This window comes from Sparus aurata, chromosome 6, assembly GCF_900880675.1.
Source record: "Sparus aurata chromosome 6, fSpaAur1.1, whole genome shotgun sequence".
Lineage (NCBI taxonomy): Eukaryota > Metazoa > Chordata > Actinopteri > Spariformes > Sparidae > Sparus > Sparus aurata.
This window is the reverse complement of record NC_044192.1, coordinates 12,613,098-12,637,291: the sequence shown is the minus strand read 5'-3', so window position 1 is coordinate 12,637,291 and position 24,194 is coordinate 12,613,098. Positions and strand designations below refer to the sequence as shown.

Here is a 24,194-nt window from a genome sequence, read left to right as displayed (position 1 = left end):
TCACCCTGTCACCCTCCCCGCTGGGTGGCTATGCAGAGGCAGTGACGTCACCAGGCTGCCTCTCAGTCCCTTCCTGCTGCATCACAACAGCCGTTAGTAGCTCGAGTAGCACCAGTGACCGGGGGGACAGGATATCCACAGCGAATTCATTGATAATATACCTCTATTGACGTTGCGACACTCAACAACATCCTTACACGGGGGTAGCCGACAGGAACTGGTTGCAGTGCGATAACCCCGCTCCAGCTGTTGGGATATGGCCAGGCCGGAACAGGTTCTGCTCTTGGAGCCTCAGCACGAACTGAAATTCCGAGGTAAGAGGGGAGGGCCCGGCTTGGACGGGAGGGGGGAGCTGCCTCTGCCTGCGGGGTTAGGAAGGGGGGGCAGGACAGTGTTACGGTAACCACACCGGAGAGAAGCCGCTCTTCACATTTCGACAATATCGCCCTCGTTTGAAGGGAATACGACTGCTCTGAAAGGACGGCAGGTCAACTGACAGCTCGGCAGCTAGCTAGCCAGCTAGCTGGGTAGCTAGCTGGATTAGCTTCCGACGGCTAGGCTAGCCAGGCCCTGTCACACATTTCTGCTGCAGCAAATGCTATTAGAACCGGTTAACGACTGCGAGACACGGAGCGTATGTCCACTGGGAAATAGCACTCGTAAAAAAATATGTGACAACGTAATCGGCTTTTAAATTTACAACCTTTCATTTCACATAAGCTGCAACATCCTTAGCAGGTGTAGCTAGCTAACACCAGCACGCTCTCTGATTGGCTGTCTCGCTCTGTTGGCCAGCCAGCTGTCATTTAATAACGTGACAGCTCACAGGACCAAATAACTGGGCAGCTTCTGCTGCTCAATATGTCTTAACTGCGGCTCATCAACATGCCCACCATCCTTATCGTTTGGGCTTTGCAGTCGCTCAGAGACATTTCAGTAAAACTCAGCATTTTGCTGCAAGATGTCACGTTGCTTTAGGCCCAAATAATGTTACATAAACGTATGGTTTTATTGTTTATGTTTTGCAACAGATAACAGAGATCCTGCCACAGTTTGCAGTATTGCACCTTGAGCCTTCAAGTAAGGTTCTTCATAGTTTCATATGTTTTTTAATTATTGAGAGAACACTAATCAGTAATGAGGTTTGGATATATGAGCTGTAGGTCTCCCAAATGCAAAACAAATGATGATGCTCAAAACACCCATCAGATCAAAACGAAATTCCAAGAACCAAACACGTAGAAATGTGCCACTGTTTACCCCAAAGGCCAGTGGGGTTCTTTGGAGTTGGATGAGCTTCAGCAAGTCACATACTTCGGCAAGTATGTGAACTGTAAGGTGGAAGTAACATATTGCTGGCCATCAACATTGCCTTATTTGTTGTTTTACTTTGATTATAGTGTAATGGCACATTATGCATGTATTCAACAGGTTAAGGTGTAGTTATGCTTGAGCCACCCATGTGTTGCAGATAGTAATTAAGTATATTGGAGGACCTGGATTGATGTAAATTGTCCACGATATAGGGAAATAATGAACAAAACAGAGGTTGTAGAGCTTGAGCGATAGTTGATTTTTGGGAGCGAGGCCAATATTGATATCAGGAAGGAATATAAGCAATCAACCCCTCATTTTTGGTTATCAAACTCATGTGACATATTAAGGTCCAAGGTTCATGTATTTGCCAGAACTGGGTTTTATGACAAAATGCCAATTGTAGTCTCTTTGTTGCTACACAAGACAAAAATGTTATCTTAATGGTGGGGTGCAGAAGATGAGTGAAGGAGTCTCACAGCCTGATGAAAGAAGACGGTCTTCAGTGTGGTGGTACAGCAGCAGATATTACTGTGTCTTTTGCCTGATGACAGCAGGGTGAAGAAGAGACTGTGACTTGGGTGGGTGTGACGGAGGAAGGAACGTTTACAGTGAAACAATAAACTTAGTTACCAGTTTAATACTAAAGTTACCCGGAATTAAATAATTATGAACTATTCCACTGTGTCTTTTTCTGCATTACAATCTAAAAAATAAAGTGTTTTAATATCAGCACATATTAATGGATCCTGGATTTTTTTTTTTCTCAATTATGCATGGATCTTTAGGGAGCTGACTCTATGAGTGATTGCAACTTTGTGTGGCTTCTATATCTGTTGAGCTTAAATTATAGTTAAGTAGTTCTGGGTGGTTTAACATTAAGGAATATTGAGTTTGATATTGGATTAGGTTTGATTGGATCAAAGGAAATTGTTGGGACTCGGTCGAAGTATGCGCTTTAATGAGTGCCATTCTAGTTCCTATCATCAACAAATGTCATGAAAAGACCCAAAAGGAGTAATGTGTTAGTCCATCTCTCAATACTCATACTGGGACCATTTTCATCCGAAGATTACATATCTGATGTGGCTGTGAGTATTAACAGGATCAAAAGACTGTGTTGGCTTGACTGAATATATATCACATTCATCATACTAAAGGAACATGCCATGCAGTATAACACGAATAAGCTATATCAAGCTTTGGCTACACAGGCAATTCTTATACTAATACGACGAATTTGTTGTTGGTTTTGCTGTTCTGATGAGATATGTTGACAATAAGTAAAACCAGAACACCACCAGCTTCATCCTTCAACTTATAACTTAGCATGAAGCAGACACACTGTTGCTATGGTTACCTATGCTTTAATACACCTTGTGCAATGATTTAGAACTGAGATAGAAGCGGTCCACAGATACCAGCCCATCAGCAGAAGTATGTTACATATGCCTATATCAAGTGTCCGATCAGATGTGTTGATGCATGCATGAGTGTTATCCAGACAGAAGGACCTATGTGCCTGCTCAGTATACTAGACGACACCACAAATCACATGCCAATGCTCAGGCTGCAAGTAATACATAGGCATGCAGTGTGACACTTCAGGAAATAGATAGTAGGTCTCTTAGTAGCAAGTTGTCAGACCTAGACTCAGGCCAACTGTTGGCCAAATACTTTAAAGTGTTAGAGACTGGACTTCGTCAGGGGTATTACTAACATATCTTTACAAAAAAAATCCCGGCTTCTCACTTTTTATCAGCTGTTCATAAAATCCAACCTTGAAAGACGACAGCTTCAAATATCAGCTCTTCATAATAGTTTTTAACTGCAGTTTGTGGTTATTGTGAATTGGACGCTATCCCGAGAAACTTTCAGGAAGTAGTAGATCAGGTGTACAGTAGTCGGTGGCGTGAGTCCCTTTCATTAACAGCCTTCAGAAGTCAAGCCAAGCCTGTGAGGGTCTGAATTTCCTCTCTGTCTTTGCTCAAAGGGGAAGGGAAGTGTCAGTTGCTTTGGATGTTTGTTGAGCTGAAACTTTAGCTTGAATCTGGTGTATGTGCTAATTCTGAAATAGCTCCAGGTTCTCATACACAGCAAGTGTGCCTCTCTAAACTCTGCAAAGGACCTGCTCACTGTAATAGCTACCATAGTGGCCTAATTTGTTATTTTGTAAGAAAACTATACATGATTAGAAGACTTGTCCTGGCTGGAGTTTTGGGGGTTTGTAATAGTAGCATAAATCACAGGTGAAAATCTAATTTGGATTACTGGAGGTTTTTCAAAAATGGCTCGGTTCAATGTCAACACTTTCATGAAGTCATAATGAGTTGTGTTTTTCCAGAGAATATTTACAGTGTCTCAAAATCTAAATCAACCAATACACATGTCTACTAATGTGCTGAAGGGTCACTAAATGTGATGTGTATGATATAAAGGGCAAAGTGACATTTCCTGCAAATAAGTTAAGACCTTTTTCAAAGCGATCGAATCATTTTCATTTATGTTTGTTATTACTGTAAAGTTCCAAAATGAAGTTTCTCCAAGTTGTCATTGATGTAAAGTGTGCGGTATTGGCACCCTGTTCGCTAAGTTTGGGAAGTCATACATTCATTCGTCACGGCCTCTCACTTGACTATGATTTAGCTGTGCTCTCGACAGAGGTGCTGGAAATACACAGGAGTGACTAACGTTTGCCAGTTAGCTCTCTGGATACATCGGGCGATGCAGTTTCTGGAGTCATTAAAGAAACTGTTGCCAGCAAAAACAGGAATAAATTAATGACATGTAACACTGTGGTTTTGTGAGGGAGCACTTAGGTAATACAAAATGAGATTTGTTGGAATTTAATTGGGGATATAAGTGAGCATGCACTGCCTACAATATGTGTAATGTGCTGATAATATCGAAGAAGACTCATTAGACTCTGGACCTCTCCAGGGTCCATGCATTAGCCAGATTAAGTTTGCACGTGTTGGTACTTTTCTTACTGTACTCATGAAAGAGGTCTCATATCCGAAAGATTTTCTGTTAATGTCATTACCACCAAAATGAAAAGAAAACCTTACACCAAAGAGGAAATTCAGTCACTTCATTCGTCACTTTAGAATGAAGCAAAGTGCGAGTTGATGCTTGCATTTGTGGCAGGTATTGAATGTGAGTGCAATAACTATGATTGCTGCCCACGTCTTATATTTTTTGCAGCAATTCAAACAGGTCTGGTGTTGTGCTCACGTGAAAAGCTCAAGCTCAATCCTCCATGCTTGCAACTGCTCAACGCTCGCTTGTCAAGTTGGCTTTTGAGACTTTGTGGTGGGGATAGTGGCAGACGTCTTCCCTTCTCTCCATGACTTTCATTAGACTGGAGTTGTCCGAAATATCAAACTGAAGAAAGATATATACTGATATATATCAGTTCTGAATATTGACACACACGATTTTCAAAGCTCTAATCTAAGAAAAAAAAAAATAATGTTCCTCAAAAAGTTTTAATATTTTATGTTTACTAAAGTCATTATACTGTTTTCTCCAAGTAAAGAAAAGTTCCATCTTGTTGTCATGTAATACCCTGTTTATATTTATCTATTAATCAATAATTAAAATGCCGTGCCCCAACACAGTACAAAAGTATTGTATTGAAGTTAAAATTTCCAGTACCGTGACAACACTGTATTAGACTCATGATCACAATAATAGCAAAGTATTTAGGTACATGATTAATGAAAGGGCCCCAATTCTTACCAAAGCTTTGAAGCTCTAAACAGTTGCGCTTATCACGCAGGTGTCGAGGGTGGCTGCTGCGTCTAGAGTGATCTAGAGATTTGGAGTCTCGCCTTTTTCTACCGCAACATGCGTGCGGTTTTCGGCAAAATACACCTGAAAATGACATGCAGACAGACATATCCACATCATACCAGCATTTCACAACAGTTTTAATGTCTGTATGTGTAAAATGTGTCACAGACTTGAAGACAATACACAAAACAGTTGAGGGGCAGTTTCTTTCATGGGTGCTATTTTTCATTTACTTTCACTTTCTCTTCCTCCCACCCTCTCTTTCCCCCCCTCCTGCTTTTCTCGCTCTTTCAAAGGAGTTGAAGGAATATCTTATTTTCATCTCTCTCATCTTATTAATTGATATTAATCAGAGGCAAACTCCATGTAAACAGGCAGGAGCCGTGCTGCAGCAGGAACGTAGCACATCTCAATACAAACACGCAAGTGAGCAGCGGCAGTTCAACAATCAGCCGCCACAGAGTACACGGGCATCCAGAGTGCCCAGCCTGTTATATTTATGATTAGCTGGGCCATGCAGGGTGATTGGTGGGTGAGTTGTTGGTTATTCCTATGCCTCTCCTATATTTCCCTTTTGTCACGTCCCCATTTCTCTGTACTCCCTCAGACTCAGACATTAGTCGAGGTCGAGAATTACCTTGACCACCATATAATTTAATGGCCAATAGAAATGATTAGTGACAAACTGGATGTGGCTGCTGTGCACCAAGGATTTTTCATAAGGTTAAGAACCAGTAAAAAGTGTCAAAACTAAATGAAACTAGCAATTTACCAGACAGTTAAAATACAAGTTGCTGATACATGTGTGAAAAAGAACAGAAACATACCTTCATAAAAATAACATGAAAAAAGTTATTGACTGGGCTTGCCCTGTAAAAACCAGATCTCTTGTTCAATTAACCTTCGCTCACCTTTAAATATGGCACAGTGTTATTTTTGCAGTTTTTGTTGTAAGGATTTTCTGCATTATTGACAAATGTGTGCAGCTAAATACATCTGGCCTCGTGAGAGCCTCAGAGAGATGTGGCCTGCATCGACAATGATAGCTGTAATTAGCTGAGGCCAAACTGCATCAGCTCCTCTGATCATGGTTGTGCAGTGGTAGGAGCCTGTGGTTTATAGATTTGTACATGCTGTTTACTCTTTACAGAACTTGGTAAATGGATATTAGAATTGATTCTCTTAATCAAGTGGACAGACGAGACATCGATAGTTGACTTCAATCATATCTGATGTTAAAAGTGAAAGAAATAACAGATGGTTTCTTGTGCATTCTTGACATAATAACAGATCAATTCTCACCAGGCTGTATCACTGAGATGTATCACATTAGGGTGTAATGTGAGAAACAGACTGGAATTCTTTTAACTTGCGGACAACTCCAAGTCAAACTTGCATTAGTTGCACTGGCAGTAAAACTCTGTTTATCCAAATGTCAGGTCAAATAAAGAAAATATGTGGCAGAAGGTCTAAAGCGCGGGCAGTGGATTGAATTTGTTATAATTAAAGTCACATCCAGTTAACATTTTAATGTGTTAACATACAGGTCACATTTTTAATAGGCTTTACCCACAGGCATTTCAGTCATCTAATTTATTTTAACCTTGGACCCAAATAAAGCCCAGATCAGCCTGTTTCTGCACAGTGTAAAGGTGTTTTACTGTGTTGAATATTCAGCAGAATTTCCTGAAATATAGTTCACAGGTGTTTCTACATGAATGTTGCCATATATTACAATATGCTTATCAAATGAAGCTCCCACTTCCTTGATTTGTCGGCGTGGAGACGTACTGTTTTCATTTTATATAAAGTGCTCCGTCTGATTCAGCTCTGCTGTTTATTTTTCTGTTTGTCAGTGTTCATTCAGACTGGTGCCTTTTCTGCAGCAGCAGATGATGGATTTGCATTTTGATGTATTTTGGTCGTTTTTCTCTAAAAGACTCTCATTTGCTTCGATTATGTCACTTTCATACGGCTCAGTTCGCACACATTAAAAGCTCCTTTGAGTTTATTTGCCAGTACTAGTTTTATTCTCCATCAGTCTGAGTACATGTGTCATTTTCTCCAACCATTTGGCGTTCAAACAATTCAACTGACTAATAGTATTTTGAAATTAATGTTTGTGGTGAGTGAGATCACAACTTCTTTTTGGCCAAGATCAAAATTAAAAGTTTGAATTGATATTCCTATGATTTGTTGCCATTTAATGGGACTGGTGCAGTTGCAAGTTTTGTCTCTGCCTTTTTTTATATATTTTTTTGCATCAACAGTCTTTGATAATCCTTTTTGCTTTTGCTGTCTGCTGAGGATGTTGTATAGCTTCTATAAAAGTGTATTTTATTAAAGAGAACTTAATGTTTTTAAAGTAATGAGTGTTTATCTTCTGTCTTCACAGGTCCATTCTCAGACGTGGTCACCACAAATCTCAAGCTCTCGAACCCGACAGACAGGAATGTGTGTTTCAAGGTGAAGACGACAGCGCCGCGCCGGTACTGTGTGCGGCCAAACAGTGGAATCATCGATGCAGGCACCTCAATCCACGTCTCAGGTAATGATTGAGAAAGTGAGATTGAGTTTGGGTCATTAAAGTTGCCTGAAAGTTAAGTTAATTCACTCAAGTTATATGTAGCTGCTACAGTGAAAAGATTAGTTGATTGCTGGTCAGACAAAATAGTGAACTTGAAGGTATAGTATCTGGTAAGGTGTGATAGATATGTGTTGTTTTTGTTGAGATACACTACATGGATGAAACTGAAAATCATAATTAATTTCACTCTTATTTCTGCATCAGTGACCCACAGTTTGAGTAAGTTTTTAATGAAGAAAAGTAAAAATTCCAACCTCTTAAATGTGAGTATTTGTATCTTGACAATCTCTCTAGTATCCTAAATGGGTTGGCTATTTGCATGACCACACATGCTACTCCTCTCCTGTTACCCTGCACTCCCTCGTCCTCTTAGCCCAGTCCCTCCTGGCAGGCCTCATACCCGGCCGTGCACTTCGAGGGAGACAGGTACAGGCTAGTGTTTCCACTCTGTGCCACCTCTGCCATTTACAGCCATAGACTCATTTTACAACCTCCCTGATCTGGTGTCAACAACTGCAAACTGTGTCACTGGGGCCTGCAGTCAGCGACAAATCAGCACAGTCTGCTCTGTCAGTTGCCATCTTTTTTAGCCCATATTGGGCTGAGAAAGGTCACAGGTTTGAGGCCCAAAAGGAGATTGCTTTTCTGAGAATGTAGTTAGGCAAATACATGGCATGGCTGGTATCAACTTTCTGTCCAATCTGTGTTCAGGGAGACCTTAGATTTGTTCCCTCTTTGTTTACTTAGAAGGAAAACAGGTGGTTTGGTTCAGATACTGTGTGCTTGAAACACAAATTAAGTTGCTGGTTTATTAAAGGCCCTGCGCACTGACAGTAAACTCTACGCTATGACTAAACTTGTTCATGTGATTTCAACTATCTTAGTTGACCTCTTCTCAGGAGAGGGTGTGTACAGTACCGATTGACATTTCTATGACTCCTAATGCACCTAATTGCACCTAATAGGGTGGGACAAGAAACAATATTAATGGTTGTGCTCCACACCCGGTGCCCGTTGGACCTCTCACATTTCAGTTTGGCAAACAAAACGGCTTGTGTCACTAATGCCAGTTAGAATTTCACATGGCTTGTTGTAGCTTAATCCAAATGTAACGATAGTGTATTGTCTTAAAGCACTTAAAAGCTGGGAAAAGATTAAATTAAAGGTAACACAGTATATCCACTGTATGCTGCTTATTGATTACCAGCTGATAGAGATTCAGTGACGTACCTACAGCCTTGTACTCTGCCTGCAATGGAGCCAAAAAGAGATCAGCCATTTTAACACCATAGCCAGGGGACTTACAAATGAAAATTAACCTTTTGACTAATTCTAGTATTATTTCACATGCTATACCATGTGTTTTATTAATTTGCACTGTCCCTTCTTGAATAAACCGACCACATTCAATATGAGCAGGGATCTGATCGGTCGAAATGAATGAAAACACCTGTGAGGAACTGCACGGCCTTCACATCATAACATAACAGTTGCATAATAGCAGGTTATTGCACAGCATCAATTTTGTGATATAGGAATAAATATCCGCTGCCTCTTTGTAGAGCAATGTAAAAGTATTGCTCGAAGTTACCCTGTGGAGATTTTGGCCAATTGTAGCACTATGAATTGATGAGGAAGCACACAAGCCTCACTTCGCCCAGAGTACTTTTGGTATGGTACCGCTTGAAACCACATGTAACCCGAAATCTGTTTTCCGTTTCCAGCAAGGACCTCACCCCTGACACTTTTCCAGCAGATAGGAAACAACAGTGGAAACTGAGAAGCTAATGCATTTATTAACTGACACACAGTGAACATAGCTGTACATTAGTGCTACATTGACAGCTTGTTGTTGTTCTTTTGTCAAAGCACAAATAGTCATTCACCAAACTAACATCACACTATCCATATTGATGATTTATAACTTGTTACAGTTCAGTTTGTCTCGTGTTTCTGTCCTGTAATTTTTTAACAAAGCAGCACTAAGGCTACATAGACATCCACGTGCATCAGGGTGCAAGGGAGCAGTCTGCCTAAGAAAACCTTCATCCTCGAGATGTGTCATTTGCTGGCTCAGCTGAGGATAAACACACTTCTTTTGAAGCTTAACCCATCTGTAACTGTATATGTTCAATGTAGCCATGACCACAGGAATGTTGCTGAGGTGGATTGGTGTTATGTAGCAGCATCCAGTGGAAAAATATGTGGTGTGAATGTTTAAAAAATCCTTGTGTCCACAAATATTGAGCTTCCATTGAGAATGTGTCAGAAGTTTGTCTGAGATAGTGGGGACATGTTCACATACCAAAAGAGCAAGAAGGCAAAATATTATACTACAATAAAAGAATAGCAATTATTGTGTTTCAGTTGTCAGTTAAATCAGTATCATTAGCTTCCAATTACACTCATTTATCGTACGTCTTTGTTATGACAGGACAAGAAATTGATTATTTTGTCTTTATAGACAAAACATTTCTGCCAATATGCGACACACTTGGTCAGTTTGCTATTTTACCCACCGAATAGATTCTTATAACACACCTTTGTCTCTAAGTGGTAGCTGATTTTTTTTTTGGTATTTCCCACCCTTACAAAGGTTCCCTAATGTAAATCAGTTTTTTTTTTTTCTCTTGAATATTATTGAATTAGATGGGCCCAGGAGAGCACAATTAGAAGTGTGAGATCTGGCTACCCTGAGAAGTCTGAATATGAATACTTTTTATGAGAGTTAGCTCTTACATCCTGGTGAGTTTTCCCTCCAGGCCTGTATCGCTTGTAACTCTGGTTGACTTCACTCTCCTCCTAACTCCCACGCTATGCTGTCTCAATAGGTTTGCTGCTCTTTGACCAGGTTTTTGTGTTGAGTAATACTGGACAAAGTAGAAGGGGAGCACACTTCTCACATGTGAGACTCCTATGAAAAGGGTCCTGTTATAAATATGGGTGTAACAATGAGCCATATAGTGTTATGAGTCAAATCATATCTTGTTTTGTGTTGCATTGTTTCATAACAAAGCAAATTCACCTCACATCTTGTTCTTAACTGTTCTTGATCAGCGCAGTGCTTTGATCGATGAACAAAGACATTATTTTTTGTTTTTTTGGCACAACATCTGTTCCTTTTTTTCCTCCAACTTTTTTCCTGCTATGTTGCCAAGTATTAACATTAAATCAGGGTCAGGGAAATGCTTAAGTTTTAAGTTTTGTACTTTTATCGAAGTTGAGTGACATAACTCTTTGAAAATGGGAATGTAAGACAGATTACCAGAAACACTGCTTCTGTTTTGAATTGAGACACAGATTTTAAGAAGAGTAAAAACTATTAATCTTTTAGTTGATAGTTGGGCCCAAGAATTAATCGAAATGTTATCCAAATTACAGTTCCTGATAAAGAATAATATGATTGACAAACAGCACTGTAATGAATTGTTGCTGTACAAATCTTGATTTTACAGGTGTAAGAAAACGTTTGTTTGGTACAGACCCCAACAGTTGTCACATTGTCGTGACCTCAATAGTTTTTGTGTTTGTTTTTTTTCAGTAAAAACTACATTTGTGATTCAAAAACAATGATATAAACAACAATATAACAACAATCATAATATCTGTTTGTTGGCTGGTTTGTTTGCAGTTTATTAAAACAGTAGTTTCTCTTCCAGGGGGCAATATTTTCACTAACAATACTTCATAAACCATGTTATATTAATACACATCCGGTACATGCATACTCACAGAAAGGCTCAATACTTTAGACAAACCAAGCCTGCCTAATATGAAAGCTTTAGATGAGTTTTGGTTTTTTAACCATACTGTGCAACCCTAGTCGATTGACAGATAATTAATTTGCTTTTAGGTACATTTTCAAGCATAAAATTACAAAATGGTCTGTGGTTCTAGCTTCTTCTTTTCTCTCTTTTTATATTATTGCAAATGGAATATCTTTGGTGTTTAATGTCAGTTGGACAGAACAAGACGTTTGAAAAACACATTTTACCTTATTTCTAACACTTCATAGACCAAACAGTTACTTGATTTAATTAGGAAACAGCAATTTTTGAACAATTCATTGATAATGAAAATGTGCATTAGTTGCAGCCCTACAGTAGTGAATCTTGTAGAGGCTTATCTGTAATAATTCTATTGTGTATGTGCTGTCATTATGAAGGAACAGGAACCACGGGTGTAACTCTGTAAGCACTTCAAGGTAAACAGTTAGCCAACATGTGAGCATCTCGTCTCATGGGACACAATTAAGTAGAGGCAGGAAAGGAAAGTTTTCTTGCCTCCCTTCCTCACCCCTCTAATGGTTCCATTCATCATAAACAAGCATGCAGGCGATTACCATCCTGCTTGACCGTGTTGACTACAGTTAGCCTCTGTGAGCTTTATAAATGGCCGTCCAGTGTGAAGAAAGAACACTAAACCGTGGCATTAGCAGAAGTAGCTTTTTATGAAAGAGTATTCAAAGACTGGAGATCAAAGATGATTTAAAATCCCCTCTCCCCCACAGTGCCATGTTTTTTTAATCTCTGGCTTTTTCATTTTATTCACTGTTGCTCAAAGAACTTACATGCTTCCCTGCCTCCATTCTCTAGTATTGTCCCCTTGGACCAAAGGTAGATGGCCCTGCAAATTGGGTCTGACTCAAACAGGACGTTCTCAATCTGTTCATGCCGTCTGTTTCTGGTTTGCGATTATTGAACTGCCCTGATTGCTGTAATGGTGCACTACATCTCTGAGGTTTTCCACTCTGGGGAGAATTGGCATGTGTCGTATATTAAACCATCCTGATAGCTGTGCCGGCTTTTCAATTAGGAGGTCATTTGTTTCTAGTGAAAGCCAAAGAATCACGCAGGCATTGGTACTGATGTCAAAATATGCCTTTCAATTACACCCTCATTTAAAAACTGAAGTCAAAGGAGACACAGATCACCAATCAATTTCCACTTCCATCCCCTCTGCTCTTGAATGCTAACATAAGAAAATTATCATTGTAAATCATTGTTACAGCTTTGAAATACCTTCTCAGTCATTGGAATGACATCAAATAACACACCACTGACTGAGCCGACTGATGTGGTGATGGGTTAAAGAAGTATTCCAACCCCACACCTGCTTTCTGTTAGAGCGATATGTAATGTTAAGAAAGAAAAAGGACGGGGTTGGAAGCTGTTAGAAAGATTACCCCCCGGGGTATTAGCAGATCCGTCAGTGTTTCTCTGTCATGGTAACACTAACTTAGAAATAAATCATCTCCACCAGTTTTTCCGAGCAAGCCCAGAGCCTTGAAGACGTGAAGGCCCTATTTTAACATTTGACAAACACATGGGTATTTGATACTCACTAATTCCTCTTTAATCCGAGAAATCGACACAGTTGAGAAAGGGAGACTGATGGAAAGTTGCTGACAAAGAGAAGTTACGGCCTAATCGCTGGCATTCCATAAGTGTTTGTTTCGTATTTGGTGAGGCAGATTGTAGCCACAAATCAAACTGTGTTTCTGTCTCAGTGTCCTGAGGATGACAGGGTGGGGAATAAAAAGAGGGAAATAAAACTGAGGGATTCACACTGTAAGAAAATGTATATAATATTTACGTTGGGGACTTCCCGTTCACACTGTTGAGGCTGAGGTGCAACCTTTGTCACACATCAGCCCCATTACTCCCTCCATGTTTCCCCTTAAACTTAGTATTCTGTTTTATAACACACCACATACCACTGAATTTTTAGCTCTTTGATATTTTTCTTTGAAAACCAATCTATCTAAAGTCATGTGTTCTGAGTTACCCTCTTTGTAAATAGGCAATAAAAAAAAAAAGTATTTTATTGTCTCACAAATTCAGATAGAAAACACACCAAAAGATCCAAAAATTGCAAGTTTGATTTGTGCTAGTTGAATTCAGTTATTTAAATAATACTTGAACATATGAATCTTCCGTCTGAATTTGTGAACCCATTTTTAAATTACATTAAGTGTTTGGTAGATAAATTTCTACATTTAATATGCAGTGTGCTGCTAAAGAAGAATTTGCCCCTGTTCACACAAAATGAATACAACTTTGTGTAACAGAACAATATTTTTCTCCTTTCCCATCCCGTTGGTTATCTCACGACCCTGCAGGATTACTCATGAGCCCTTGAAGTGATCCCAATTACAAAACCAGTCCTCAGTCATTTTAACAATCCTAAACACTCCACTTTGCTGTGATTTTACAGCTTGCCTAAACATTTCTCTTCAATAAGGGGGGGAGAAAACATCCTGAAGTCTTTACCTTGTGCTCTCCTTCCTATGCTGACGCTGTCTGTCATTTTGTTTTTCAGTTATGCTGCAGCCTTTTGACTACGATCCCAATGAGAAGAGCAAACACAAGTTCATGGTCCAGTCCCTGTTAGCACCTCCTGACATGACCGACATGGAGGGAGTGGTGAGTGTGTCCCCCTTCCTAAAATCATCTTTCACCATCAGCCAACCATCTTTTAGCCACAAATGCTTTAAAACTAAAATGCTTTGCACACATATGTAACTGGATTACTCCTACAGCACACAATGTAATCAACTCTGGACAGGAAATACATTCATACAGATTAACTGTAAGGAAAGAAGCAATGGATCAGCAACTCTCAGCCAGGATGAGAGGCTGTGTCGCAGTGCTGACACACAGCAATATAAAACACAATGAGCTCAGTCCGGTCCTTACAGTGTGTGTGGTCTCGAAGTCATTTCTGCAATCACTGGCCAACATACTTACAGTAAATCATCATTACAGAGCATTTGGTATGATGTTGTGCCTCACACAGACACACATAATCAACCAGAATGACTCTTACAAAAGAGAAGCTGCACTGAAGTAGAGCCTGAATCCTGGCGGGTTACTGTGCAAGCCTGTGACCCTGAAGTTGTATTTAAAGCACAACAGAGACAGACTGCAGTCCTCCTGGTGGTTAATTTCTCTTCATTGTTGATTTACACCACATTTGGGGAACAGTGAACAGAGCAGATCTCCCTGATAACAGTCCAGCTGTTTATGAAAATGTTTAAAATGTAAATTGATAAAGAACAGAGTCTGAATGAGTATTTACAAAAAGATGATCCTACTCACTGATACTTTTTGTTTAGTTTTTTCTTCTTTTTTTTTACGTAAACATCAGACTGCTTATTTGGGATGTTCGCTCACAACTTTCCCTGATGTAATTCCCCTGATGTTTAAATCAAACTTTAAAGTTGACTGATTCAAACATAAGAAAACAATCAAAACTGAGCGCAACTTATTCTATATTGTTAAACCTCGTCTGTTATTAGAATTAAAATCTCCAAATCATATCATAACCAAGACTCAAAAGACTTCTCACAGACAAAAAATTGTTAAGTGGGCAACAATAAAATCACCTTACTGCACGGATACATACAAAACTTGGACAACACTCTATCCATCATCTCTGTCTGGTGTTTTTTTCTCATTGGCCTCAGACCCTCTGACAGCAGGAGGTGCATCTGAGCCATTATCAGTGGGCAGCTACCTCCTCACACTCCCTTTGGTGCTTTTGTTTTGACATCCTTCCCTTTGTCTTTATTCCTAACATGCTTTTACACTGGCTTATAACCAGGAAGAATCCAAGCTGATGTGATATAAACACGTAACACGGAAAAACACACAATAGATTGTTCTGCCTTGATTACATAACAAGAGCATCAATACGTTGATTGTCTTTTTGTCTTTATTTTTGGTTCCCTGTCTCTCCAGTGGAAGGAGGCTAAACCAGAAGAGCTGATGGACTCCAAGCTGAGGTGTGTGTTTGACATGCCAGTGGAGAACGAAAAAACGGTGAGCACGCAATATTGCCTCATTTCTCTCCTTGCCTCACCGTGTCAGTTTTCACTGTCACTACAATTACATCTCAGACACTATAGGGAATGATACGTGCTTCCTGCTCATACCCTAAAAAATCACACGCCTCAGCAGGGTGTCACAATGTATTATTAATTGTCATTCATTATCTATTGTGCTGCTGGATTTATTCCCTTTATTGCTTCTCTCTGTGGATGTTTGCTTGTTAGTATTTGACTCAAGGAGAAGCTGCATTATTTATAGATGATGTTTATTGTTGTTTTACAGAACCCCATCGCTTTAAAGCTCCGCTGTACCTGCCTTTGCTCTCTACGTCTCTATCCTCTCTTTTTTTCAATAGTCCCATTTTAGTCTTCATTCTTTTCCTCCGCCTCACTCTCAGGCATCAAGTGCCCTTCAGAGGGCCACTTTGTTCATTCTCACATGCAGTTTATTATTGTTGTGATTCCTCTCAGACCCCACACAGCTGCAGAGACAATATCTCTGCTGGTTTCATGAACACAGGGAGGGAAAAGGACCTGTAGTCGTTGTTTTCAATTCATTACGTGCTGTGTGATACATACACATGGCTCCCAGTTAGAACGGTGCACCACAGAGTCTGTTAGAGGTAATGCTGATGGAAACCAGCTTGATCCACTTATGATAGACACCCCTGAGTGAACACTCCAACAAACATAAAGATAGGGACTCTGTGTTCCTGCAGCCCAGTGTGTGCATATATACTGGACTGTTACATGAAAGTCTGCACGTCTCCGAATATAAATATATAATGTCACCTCACTGCCAACCAAGTAATGGGACAGAATTGCCATGGAGACACTATAGCAGCAACTGGAAACTTATTTTGTTATATCTTGTTGCCCTGTGACCCACTTCCAGCACGACATGGAGTCCAACAAAATGATGTCGTCCAGCTTGCTGAAGTCAGATCCCTCCGCGCTGCCTCCAAAGTCAATGAGCTCCACCCTCGATGACGGGGAAGTAAAGAAGATCATGGAGGAGTGTAAGAGGCTGCAGATGGAGGCTCAGAGGCTACGGGAAGAAAACAAACAGATCAGGGTGAGTGTGATGGCACGAGGACCATTTGAATGGTTTTCCAAGGCAGTAAAGCCAGAGCTTCAGTCCCACAGATACACCCTTTGTGCACAGAGGGGACATTTATTTTGTGGAGAATGAAAACTTTTATTTATGATACAAGTCAAGCTGAGGAACAGAACTTTAAATTGACTCCAAATGGATGCAGACTCTGTTGGCCAAAACATGTCCTTGTTATTAAACATAATTTTTCTTTCTTTTCCAACATTGCTACTCACTGCTTAGATTAATTGCTACAAAGCAAACCTGTGATGTGATTGATCGGTCAACCACCTGCTGAGCTAAATCAGACAGATCCTGATGCATCTCACGTCATTATCCATGTGAGATAATGATTTAAACAATCATCTAACTCATTAAATAAATGTCACCTTGTTCTTGTGATGTACAATTTATCTAGTCACAAATAGCCTACATGCTGGTACTGCAACACACTGGGTCAAACTGACACAATGTTTTGTGTTATACAGAGAAAGGAACTACCTCATGTATTTATGGGGATGAATAATATGATGTAGCCTCCCAATTAATAGAGTTTTCCTTAACATAACTCACAAAACGTGTTTGTTTTTTTAAGGGAGTCTGTTATTATGTTGGATTGCTTGGCAGTAAGTGTTTACAAGTTGTGCTATACTGCTTTTAAATTTCTCATCTCAGTGTCTGTGAAATTCCCCCTTTACTTTGATCTTTATGTATTTATAACACTGTGGAAATTCAGAAATTATAAAAACTACACATTAGCTAGACAGTTTGAGATTTAAAACAATGCTTCTTCACTTTTCCAGCACACAGGAGCTTTACTTTGGTCTTGAAAAGCTGCAGACCTGTTAAACTGACATCTTACTGCCAACCTGACCGAATGACTGAAATGATTACTTAATCATCAGAATTGTTGCTAAATTTTTTTTGATAAATTCTTGATAAATGCTCTTTACGGTGTTTCTTTGTTACACACAGCACAGTTCAAACAACCTGTCTTCAGATAGAACATGAGCAAAAAACCCTCCTCAATCTCGATCATCGTAATAACAGATGACATCAGTCAACATCCGTCACACACCTGCGTTCTTTGGGTTATTTTTGTTGTGATTGATGTTCACAATCAAGGTAAGCAAATGAAATGGAAATTTAATTCACACAAATTACGATGCTGTGTCCTCCACCCTTTGCTTAACTTCAGCAGACAGTAACTCAAGATTGAGGTTTGCATTAAGTGGAACCGCTCATATCCATAATCGGCGGCAGACCTCAGGGCTCAAGGCTCGTAAAGCAGCTCTGCAAATCAATGAGAATGACATCAATCACAAACGATCAGTGAAGCAAGGTTTGAAATTGGGTTTTGTTAAGGTTTGGTTGGAAATATGTCACATGCACACACACACCACAGACAGCAAAGAAATAGTCATCCTCCCCTCAAACACCACCACCAACTCCTCCCCTTTAAGTTCTTGCCAGAGGCAGAACGACTGTTGGCTGCTCCTGCGGCTGAGATTAAACTAACAGAGAGCCCCCCCCACCCGCTGCTGGGAAATGAAGTGTGTTAAAGCCTGGCGCCTTGTGCCGTCCTCCGGGGATTTGGTCAGATGAAGATTTAAGCAGATCCTATTTCTTTGAGCTAGTAAATAAATACTGTCTTATCTTATTGACTGATTGACCGACTGACCGTTCCTTTTCACCACCACAACCCTTCCCCCTCTTCCCACACACTTCCATTCTTTCATCATTTTCTCAATCATCTTTACACACTTTCCGTTCTCGCCCAATCTCAGGAGGACGACGGACTGCGGATGAGGAAGAGCAACATGATGTCATCTCAGCACTCCTCGGTTGGCATGAAGAAAGAGGAGGGGTTGAGCGCCCGCACGGTGGCTCTCATCGTGCTCTTCTTCATAGTGGGCGTCATCGTGGGCAAGTTGGTCTTGTAGACGGCAGCGCAGTTCGGCCGGCCGCAGCATGCTTTGATGGGGATGAAAAACAAACACGGGATCTGGGATTTTGGATCAGAAATGCCATATCCGCTGGGTGGGGGGTGATACTAGTTTTGATTCAGTCTCATTTATGTAAAAAAAATTCAAAAGTAATGTATGAGAAAAAAAAAAGAGAAGAAGACGAAATGATTCATCATTAATGAACAAACCTACTGTTACAGGTCTTGCCTCTACGTAATCATCACATAATCATTCTGGCCCTCTTCCCAAAGTTTCATGTATACAGATTACTGGTTCTGTGGGTGGGTGGGGGGGGGTTGTTGGAAAAACATGATTTAATGCTAGTGATTCAAACCAATGGATTTTCTAAAACCGGCGAGGTAGTGTTGGTGCGCCTGAGTCAGTTTGCAGTTGTGCGAATGTCATTTTAGTGTATCGTTGTTTCTTTTTCTAAATGATGGAGGCCAGAGCCTATGTATATGTATACGTTCTCCCCCCCACTGTACAGTATATCCAGGTGTTCCTTCCAGCTAAACCCCCTTTAAGGAAAGGATTAACCAGAGAGATGACACACACAGTCGGGGTTTCACACAGGGCTATCAAACTGACTTCTCCAATCGCTGGCTTTGTAAAATCGGCTTGTCTTTGATTGTAGAGCAACCTTGATCAGTGTATGAAACACTATACCATAGGTATTTTCTATCCTTGTGTCCTTTTTATTTTCACTCTACCTTACTCATGTCACCTGTCACTCAGTGCTCACCACATCCTCAGTTGTCAGGGGGGATGTTTGATTGCATGCGTTCACACAAGAGTGTTGCATCTGGACTTTTTGAATCTAATTTAATAGCTTTTATAATGGTGATAATAATATGTAATTTGGCTGTAGGTTTGCACAACTACATTTTCTGATTTGTTTTTCTTTCACTCTCTTGTGTTTTTGTTGCATTTTTATGATTTTAAGTAATTATTTTTGTCATTTAGGGTTGAAGCATTTACGAAGAATATTGCAGCTACCAGAAATGAGCTCCAGACTTGTAGGATTAGATCATTTCTGTAAATGATCTCCAGATGAAAGTCTTGCCTTGTGACCTGTTTGGGCAAGTTATTCTCAGGCCAAGACGGAGGTATACATACAGTACATTAACATATATATACACAGGCACGCACACAGAAAGCATGCATACATATAGTGAGAAACCACAAATGGACAGAAGGTGCATGTCGAAGTAACTGGTTACCGAGGTCCTGTTAACAAAGAGACCTTGGTCTTTTCATGCTCTTTTTTTGTTTTCTCATATTTTCCTACTGAGCCATACATTTGTTGACATTCTATGTTGTTTGGGGCAAATGTATGTCAGAGATCATGTGAGTGTTTTAAGCTGCCTGCTCTCCACTGCTGATCATTTTGCCGTTTTTCATTTTTCACCCCACTGCAGGCCTGTGTTCAGTTTTTTGGTGTTTGTTCAGCATTTATCCGTTGCTTATTAACGTTCTTCGTCCTCACTGCATTTGAAGTTGTGTTCATTTTTAATGCACTAGGATTAAGAGTGTCTCTATTTGATCTTCCGGCAGCATACAAGGTTTTTTTTTTTTTTTTTTTTCTCAAGCAAGAGAGGAGAAAAAAAAAGAAGCATAGAGCCGAGCTTATATACCCTTGAGGGGACCACATGATGACATTGTACTGTTCCAAAGCCAATGGTTATTTTTTTGTCAGAAATAAATAAACAGAGAAACTCTCAGATTGTTTCATCTCCAAATTTGCATAAGGAAAAAACAGCAGTGGAGAGTGTTGGAAAAAGAAAAGTTGGTCATATTCTTATCACACTATGTCCACGTTATATGAGGAGGCAGGAGTGTAGTCCCCCTTTGCAAAAGTGACAAAATGCCACCATCTTTTTATGTTAAGTGGAGTCGAAGACAATGGATCTAACTGATGGGGAAGAGATTTAAAACATGAACTTGTGTTTCCACTGTATCTCTGTTAAGTTGTTGGGTTGAGGATGACTTGCTGCTTAGAGGGAGGGCGGAGCAGACCTGAGCTACAGCCCCCTCTCGGGGCAATATCAGACCTGGGTCATGTAGTACTTGCAGAAAATTCTTCTTGTTCAACGAATCCTGGTTGGAATATTTCACACAAGGAAACTATTTCAAAACAACACAATATGCTGTAATTTGATTATTTGACGAATTTACCCTCAAAGTGGTGCTCTAAATGGGATTGAACAAACAAAAATAATTAGATGTGAATACTAATTGATCCAGGCCCGGCTGATAAAACACACTACACACTGACCTGTTCTGGAGTCTCTGACCATCACCGTGATCAATGTAAGCAGTCGGGAAACTGTTTTGTATGTATATAAATAAATAAATAAGTCTATCTGAGAAGAAGATTAATATTCCTAGTCAAGTAGTCTCTCTGGTGTATAAAAACAACCCAACCTGGTTGGACTATGTAGCATCTTAATAAATTAAATGAATAAAGCCCCTACCAATCCGTGTGAAGTCATTTCCTGGCTACAAGGTGAACATCTATGAAATCACACAACATGATTTAATTCAAGGTGGGAGAGAAGCAAGATTTCAACCTCTGAGTGGGTAAAAATTCTCAAGATTCTCATTTTGATGCGATTTTCTGTCACATTAGTTTGTTGACGTGTTCGCAAGATTGATTACAAGTGGAAAACATTGTAAGGGCAGCACACTCACCATCATTAAAAGATAAATACTGGCTATTCAGGCTCTCGTCACAGCGAGACCTGCTGCCACTGACATCCAAAGCCATGCTGGCTTGTTAGTTCCTACCACTTTGCTTTATTTGGCAGCACAACAATTTGCAGTGGGATGAGAGTGTTAAAATATATAGCTTCAAGAAAATTCATTGCCCCTTCTGCTTCAATTGTCAAGTAAATCCTGGTGATTCATCCCGTGTTATTGTATCGTTTACAACCAGACAGTGTTTCTGTCTGCACCTCCTGGTCGGAGGCAGCGGAGCGGGGTTTGTGTGAGGGGCCCCCCGGTGTGCACCTGGGCCCGGTAGCTCCTCGGCTGTTTGGTTTGGCGACAGCGAGACACAGCTGCAAACTCGCCGGTGGAAACAAACCGATATGAATTTACATTTTACACTCTGTCGGGAAATAATCCATTTCCAAGGTAAATCGCGGAGGAATGTTTCAAAATACTATAAAAATGAAAATTATTAAGGTCCTGAGGTTTGCTGCTGACCTGAAGAGGTCAGAGAGGTGGCGGCGGACATTTTGTCTTCAACGTACAGTTGCCAATGTAACCGGCAATCGAGGAAGTCACTGCTGCTGGCCAGGGGAGTTTTCACAAATCTCCCTTACAAAGCCATAAGTTGTAGTGAAAACAGATTGGATTATGTAAGGATTTAAAGAGTTATATAACTGTTAATTAGTGAACTTTAAGGTACTGGTACCTTTGCACAAAGCCACACTATTCCCTGTTTCCACTCTTCATACTAACATTAAGCTAACCAGCCTCTGGTTGTGGCCTTGTATTTACTTTACAAACATGAAGAAGAGGCTACAGTAGCTCTCAGTCTTGTCATTCAAGAAAGTGGAACGACAGAAGTTTTTCTTGCAGAATGAAATTCCACCCTTCGACTGACATTTTGCTATATTTCCTTTAGTCCTTTTATATTTTTGCTTTTCTGACCTTTTCAAAACCTACTGTCTGACAACGCAATTAAGTTGTAACCACAATCTTTGCCTCATGCAATTAAGGTGACACAATATGAAAATGCCAGTAAACACTAAATAAGAATAAGACAAACAATATTATTGTCCTTTTAAGACCATTTTATGCCAATGATATAATGTTGATAAAAGAGAATTCTAATCCAAGTGGTAAACCCTGTCAAAGAGGAATGATCTTTGTACAAATATGAAACAAATAGCCTACTAAAATATCCCAAATATATATAACATGAAATAGAACCACACAACCACAACAATAAACAAAAAGGACTTTAAAAATGTTGCATGTACACACAAAGGTCAATGTTTGCAAAAACATTTGGGTTACCTACCTGTACTGCAGGTCTTGATACAGTTCATATGTTGGCTGCATGTTACGTGGCTTTGTATAAAGACAATATTCTGTTTATTTGCCAAAAAAGGAATTCATAGACAAGAAATGTTTCGGGTCAGTTAGACATCAAAAAGGGGGCCGACTCCCTTTCAGACCTCTAATCAACAATCAAACTCTTACAAAACTCTACTGACAGAAATCCAAACATATGTGCTGTTGGAAGTCAGGTGACGTTTCGTCATCTACAAAACATTTCTGTAGCTTCACAGAAAAACAGCGCCACAGCATTCTCTGAAAAAAACTGAAGTATATAGAGACTTGGAAGAGCAGTAGGAAGCCAGTTTATGTTTTTTGGAAGATTAAACTTCACTCAACTTTCCATCGGGATGGGATCGGGTTCATCATGACTGAATTTTTTATTTTTGGAAGAAATCCATCGTGTTTTCCAGCTAAAGTCTCTGAGAATCTAATCCGGTGTTTCATGTCATTTTCAGAAACTATCAACAGTTCAAAATCAGGTTGTTTTTTCAGTGATTGTCCAAAAAAAAAGTTTAATTCTTTCAGTGTTGAAAAGAGGACTGGGATCTCCAGGACCCCAAACAGAACGCCAGGTTTAGGAAAGCGGCTGTTCTATGACGTATTAATTCGTGAAGTCAAAGATCGCATCACATACATTTTACATCACACAGATCACTGGAAGGAAGGTGCAATAGCCAAAGCTACAATGTGCTTCAGAACAACTGCTCAGAAGAGTCCAGACAAACAAGTTAATGATATAATATCCCCACAATACAAGGCATTGATGACCTAATTAACTTTTCTTTGACCTTATCCTGCATTATCCCAAACTTGTGGTTCCTATTATTCCTGCTGACCACAAAGAAACCACATCCAACATAATCTCTGACCCCTGTGCTGGATTCAGTCAGAACTGATCTAAAACTGGGCCTCCGCTGCCCTTTGTCAGCGAATCTGGTCTTCATTGAGGTCTGCACAATAAACCTGATGTCTGGCTGCGCTTTGACGCTGTAAAACGTATAAAACATTTAATTATGCAGCAGCCTGACACACTTATATGCTTGGTGTTAACTACGTGCCATAATTACTTTTGGCAGCGTGATGAGTATAGCTTTACTCTGTTGTTAAAGTACACAGCGAAAGTAATCCATCATGTGTAGGTTTTACATATTTGGCATGTTTATATATACCCTTAATTCATTTTCCTTTTTAAAAGTTGCACAAAGTGAAACAAAATACTCTGCACGGCATATTTGTTTGGCACACAAACAAGCCAAATTTCATGCAAATTTTCTCCTTACAAGAGGTCCCTGTAAGAGTTCTGGGGCCCGTAACAGTTTGAAAGGGATTTGCAGCCTGCCAGAGCGGGTTGGAGGCGGGACAACTGGCAGCGAGGGAGGCTGTCTGGAAGAGTGGGCCTTGTGGCAGATCTCTCCAGCAAAAACCTTTTCAATCATTTGTGTGATCTTAACCTTAGAGCAGAAACATGACCTAATTTAACAAGCCACCAGAACTGACAGATCGCTCTCAGGGGGGAACGCTTCGGTCAAAATAAGT

At 40.1% G+C, this 24,194-nt stretch overlaps 1 protein-coding gene across 1 annotated transcript; it reads left to right on the top strand.

The window, feature by feature from the left end:
* Positions 1-32: 32 nt before the first annotated feature.
* vapb (VAMP (vesicle-associated membrane protein)-associated protein B and C) lies at positions 33-21,066 on the top strand. Its single transcript, XM_030420427.1, has 6 exons — positions 33-314; positions 7,505-7,657; positions 14,018-14,121; positions 15,439-15,519; positions 16,423-16,602; positions 18,408-21,066. Exons 1-6 carry the CDS (start codon positions 257-259, stop codon positions 18,561-18,563), a joined length of 732 nt encoding a protein of 243 aa, XP_030276287.1. The 5' UTR covers positions 33-256; the 3' UTR covers positions 18,564-21,066.
* Positions 21,067-24,194: the final 3,128 nt, after the last annotated feature.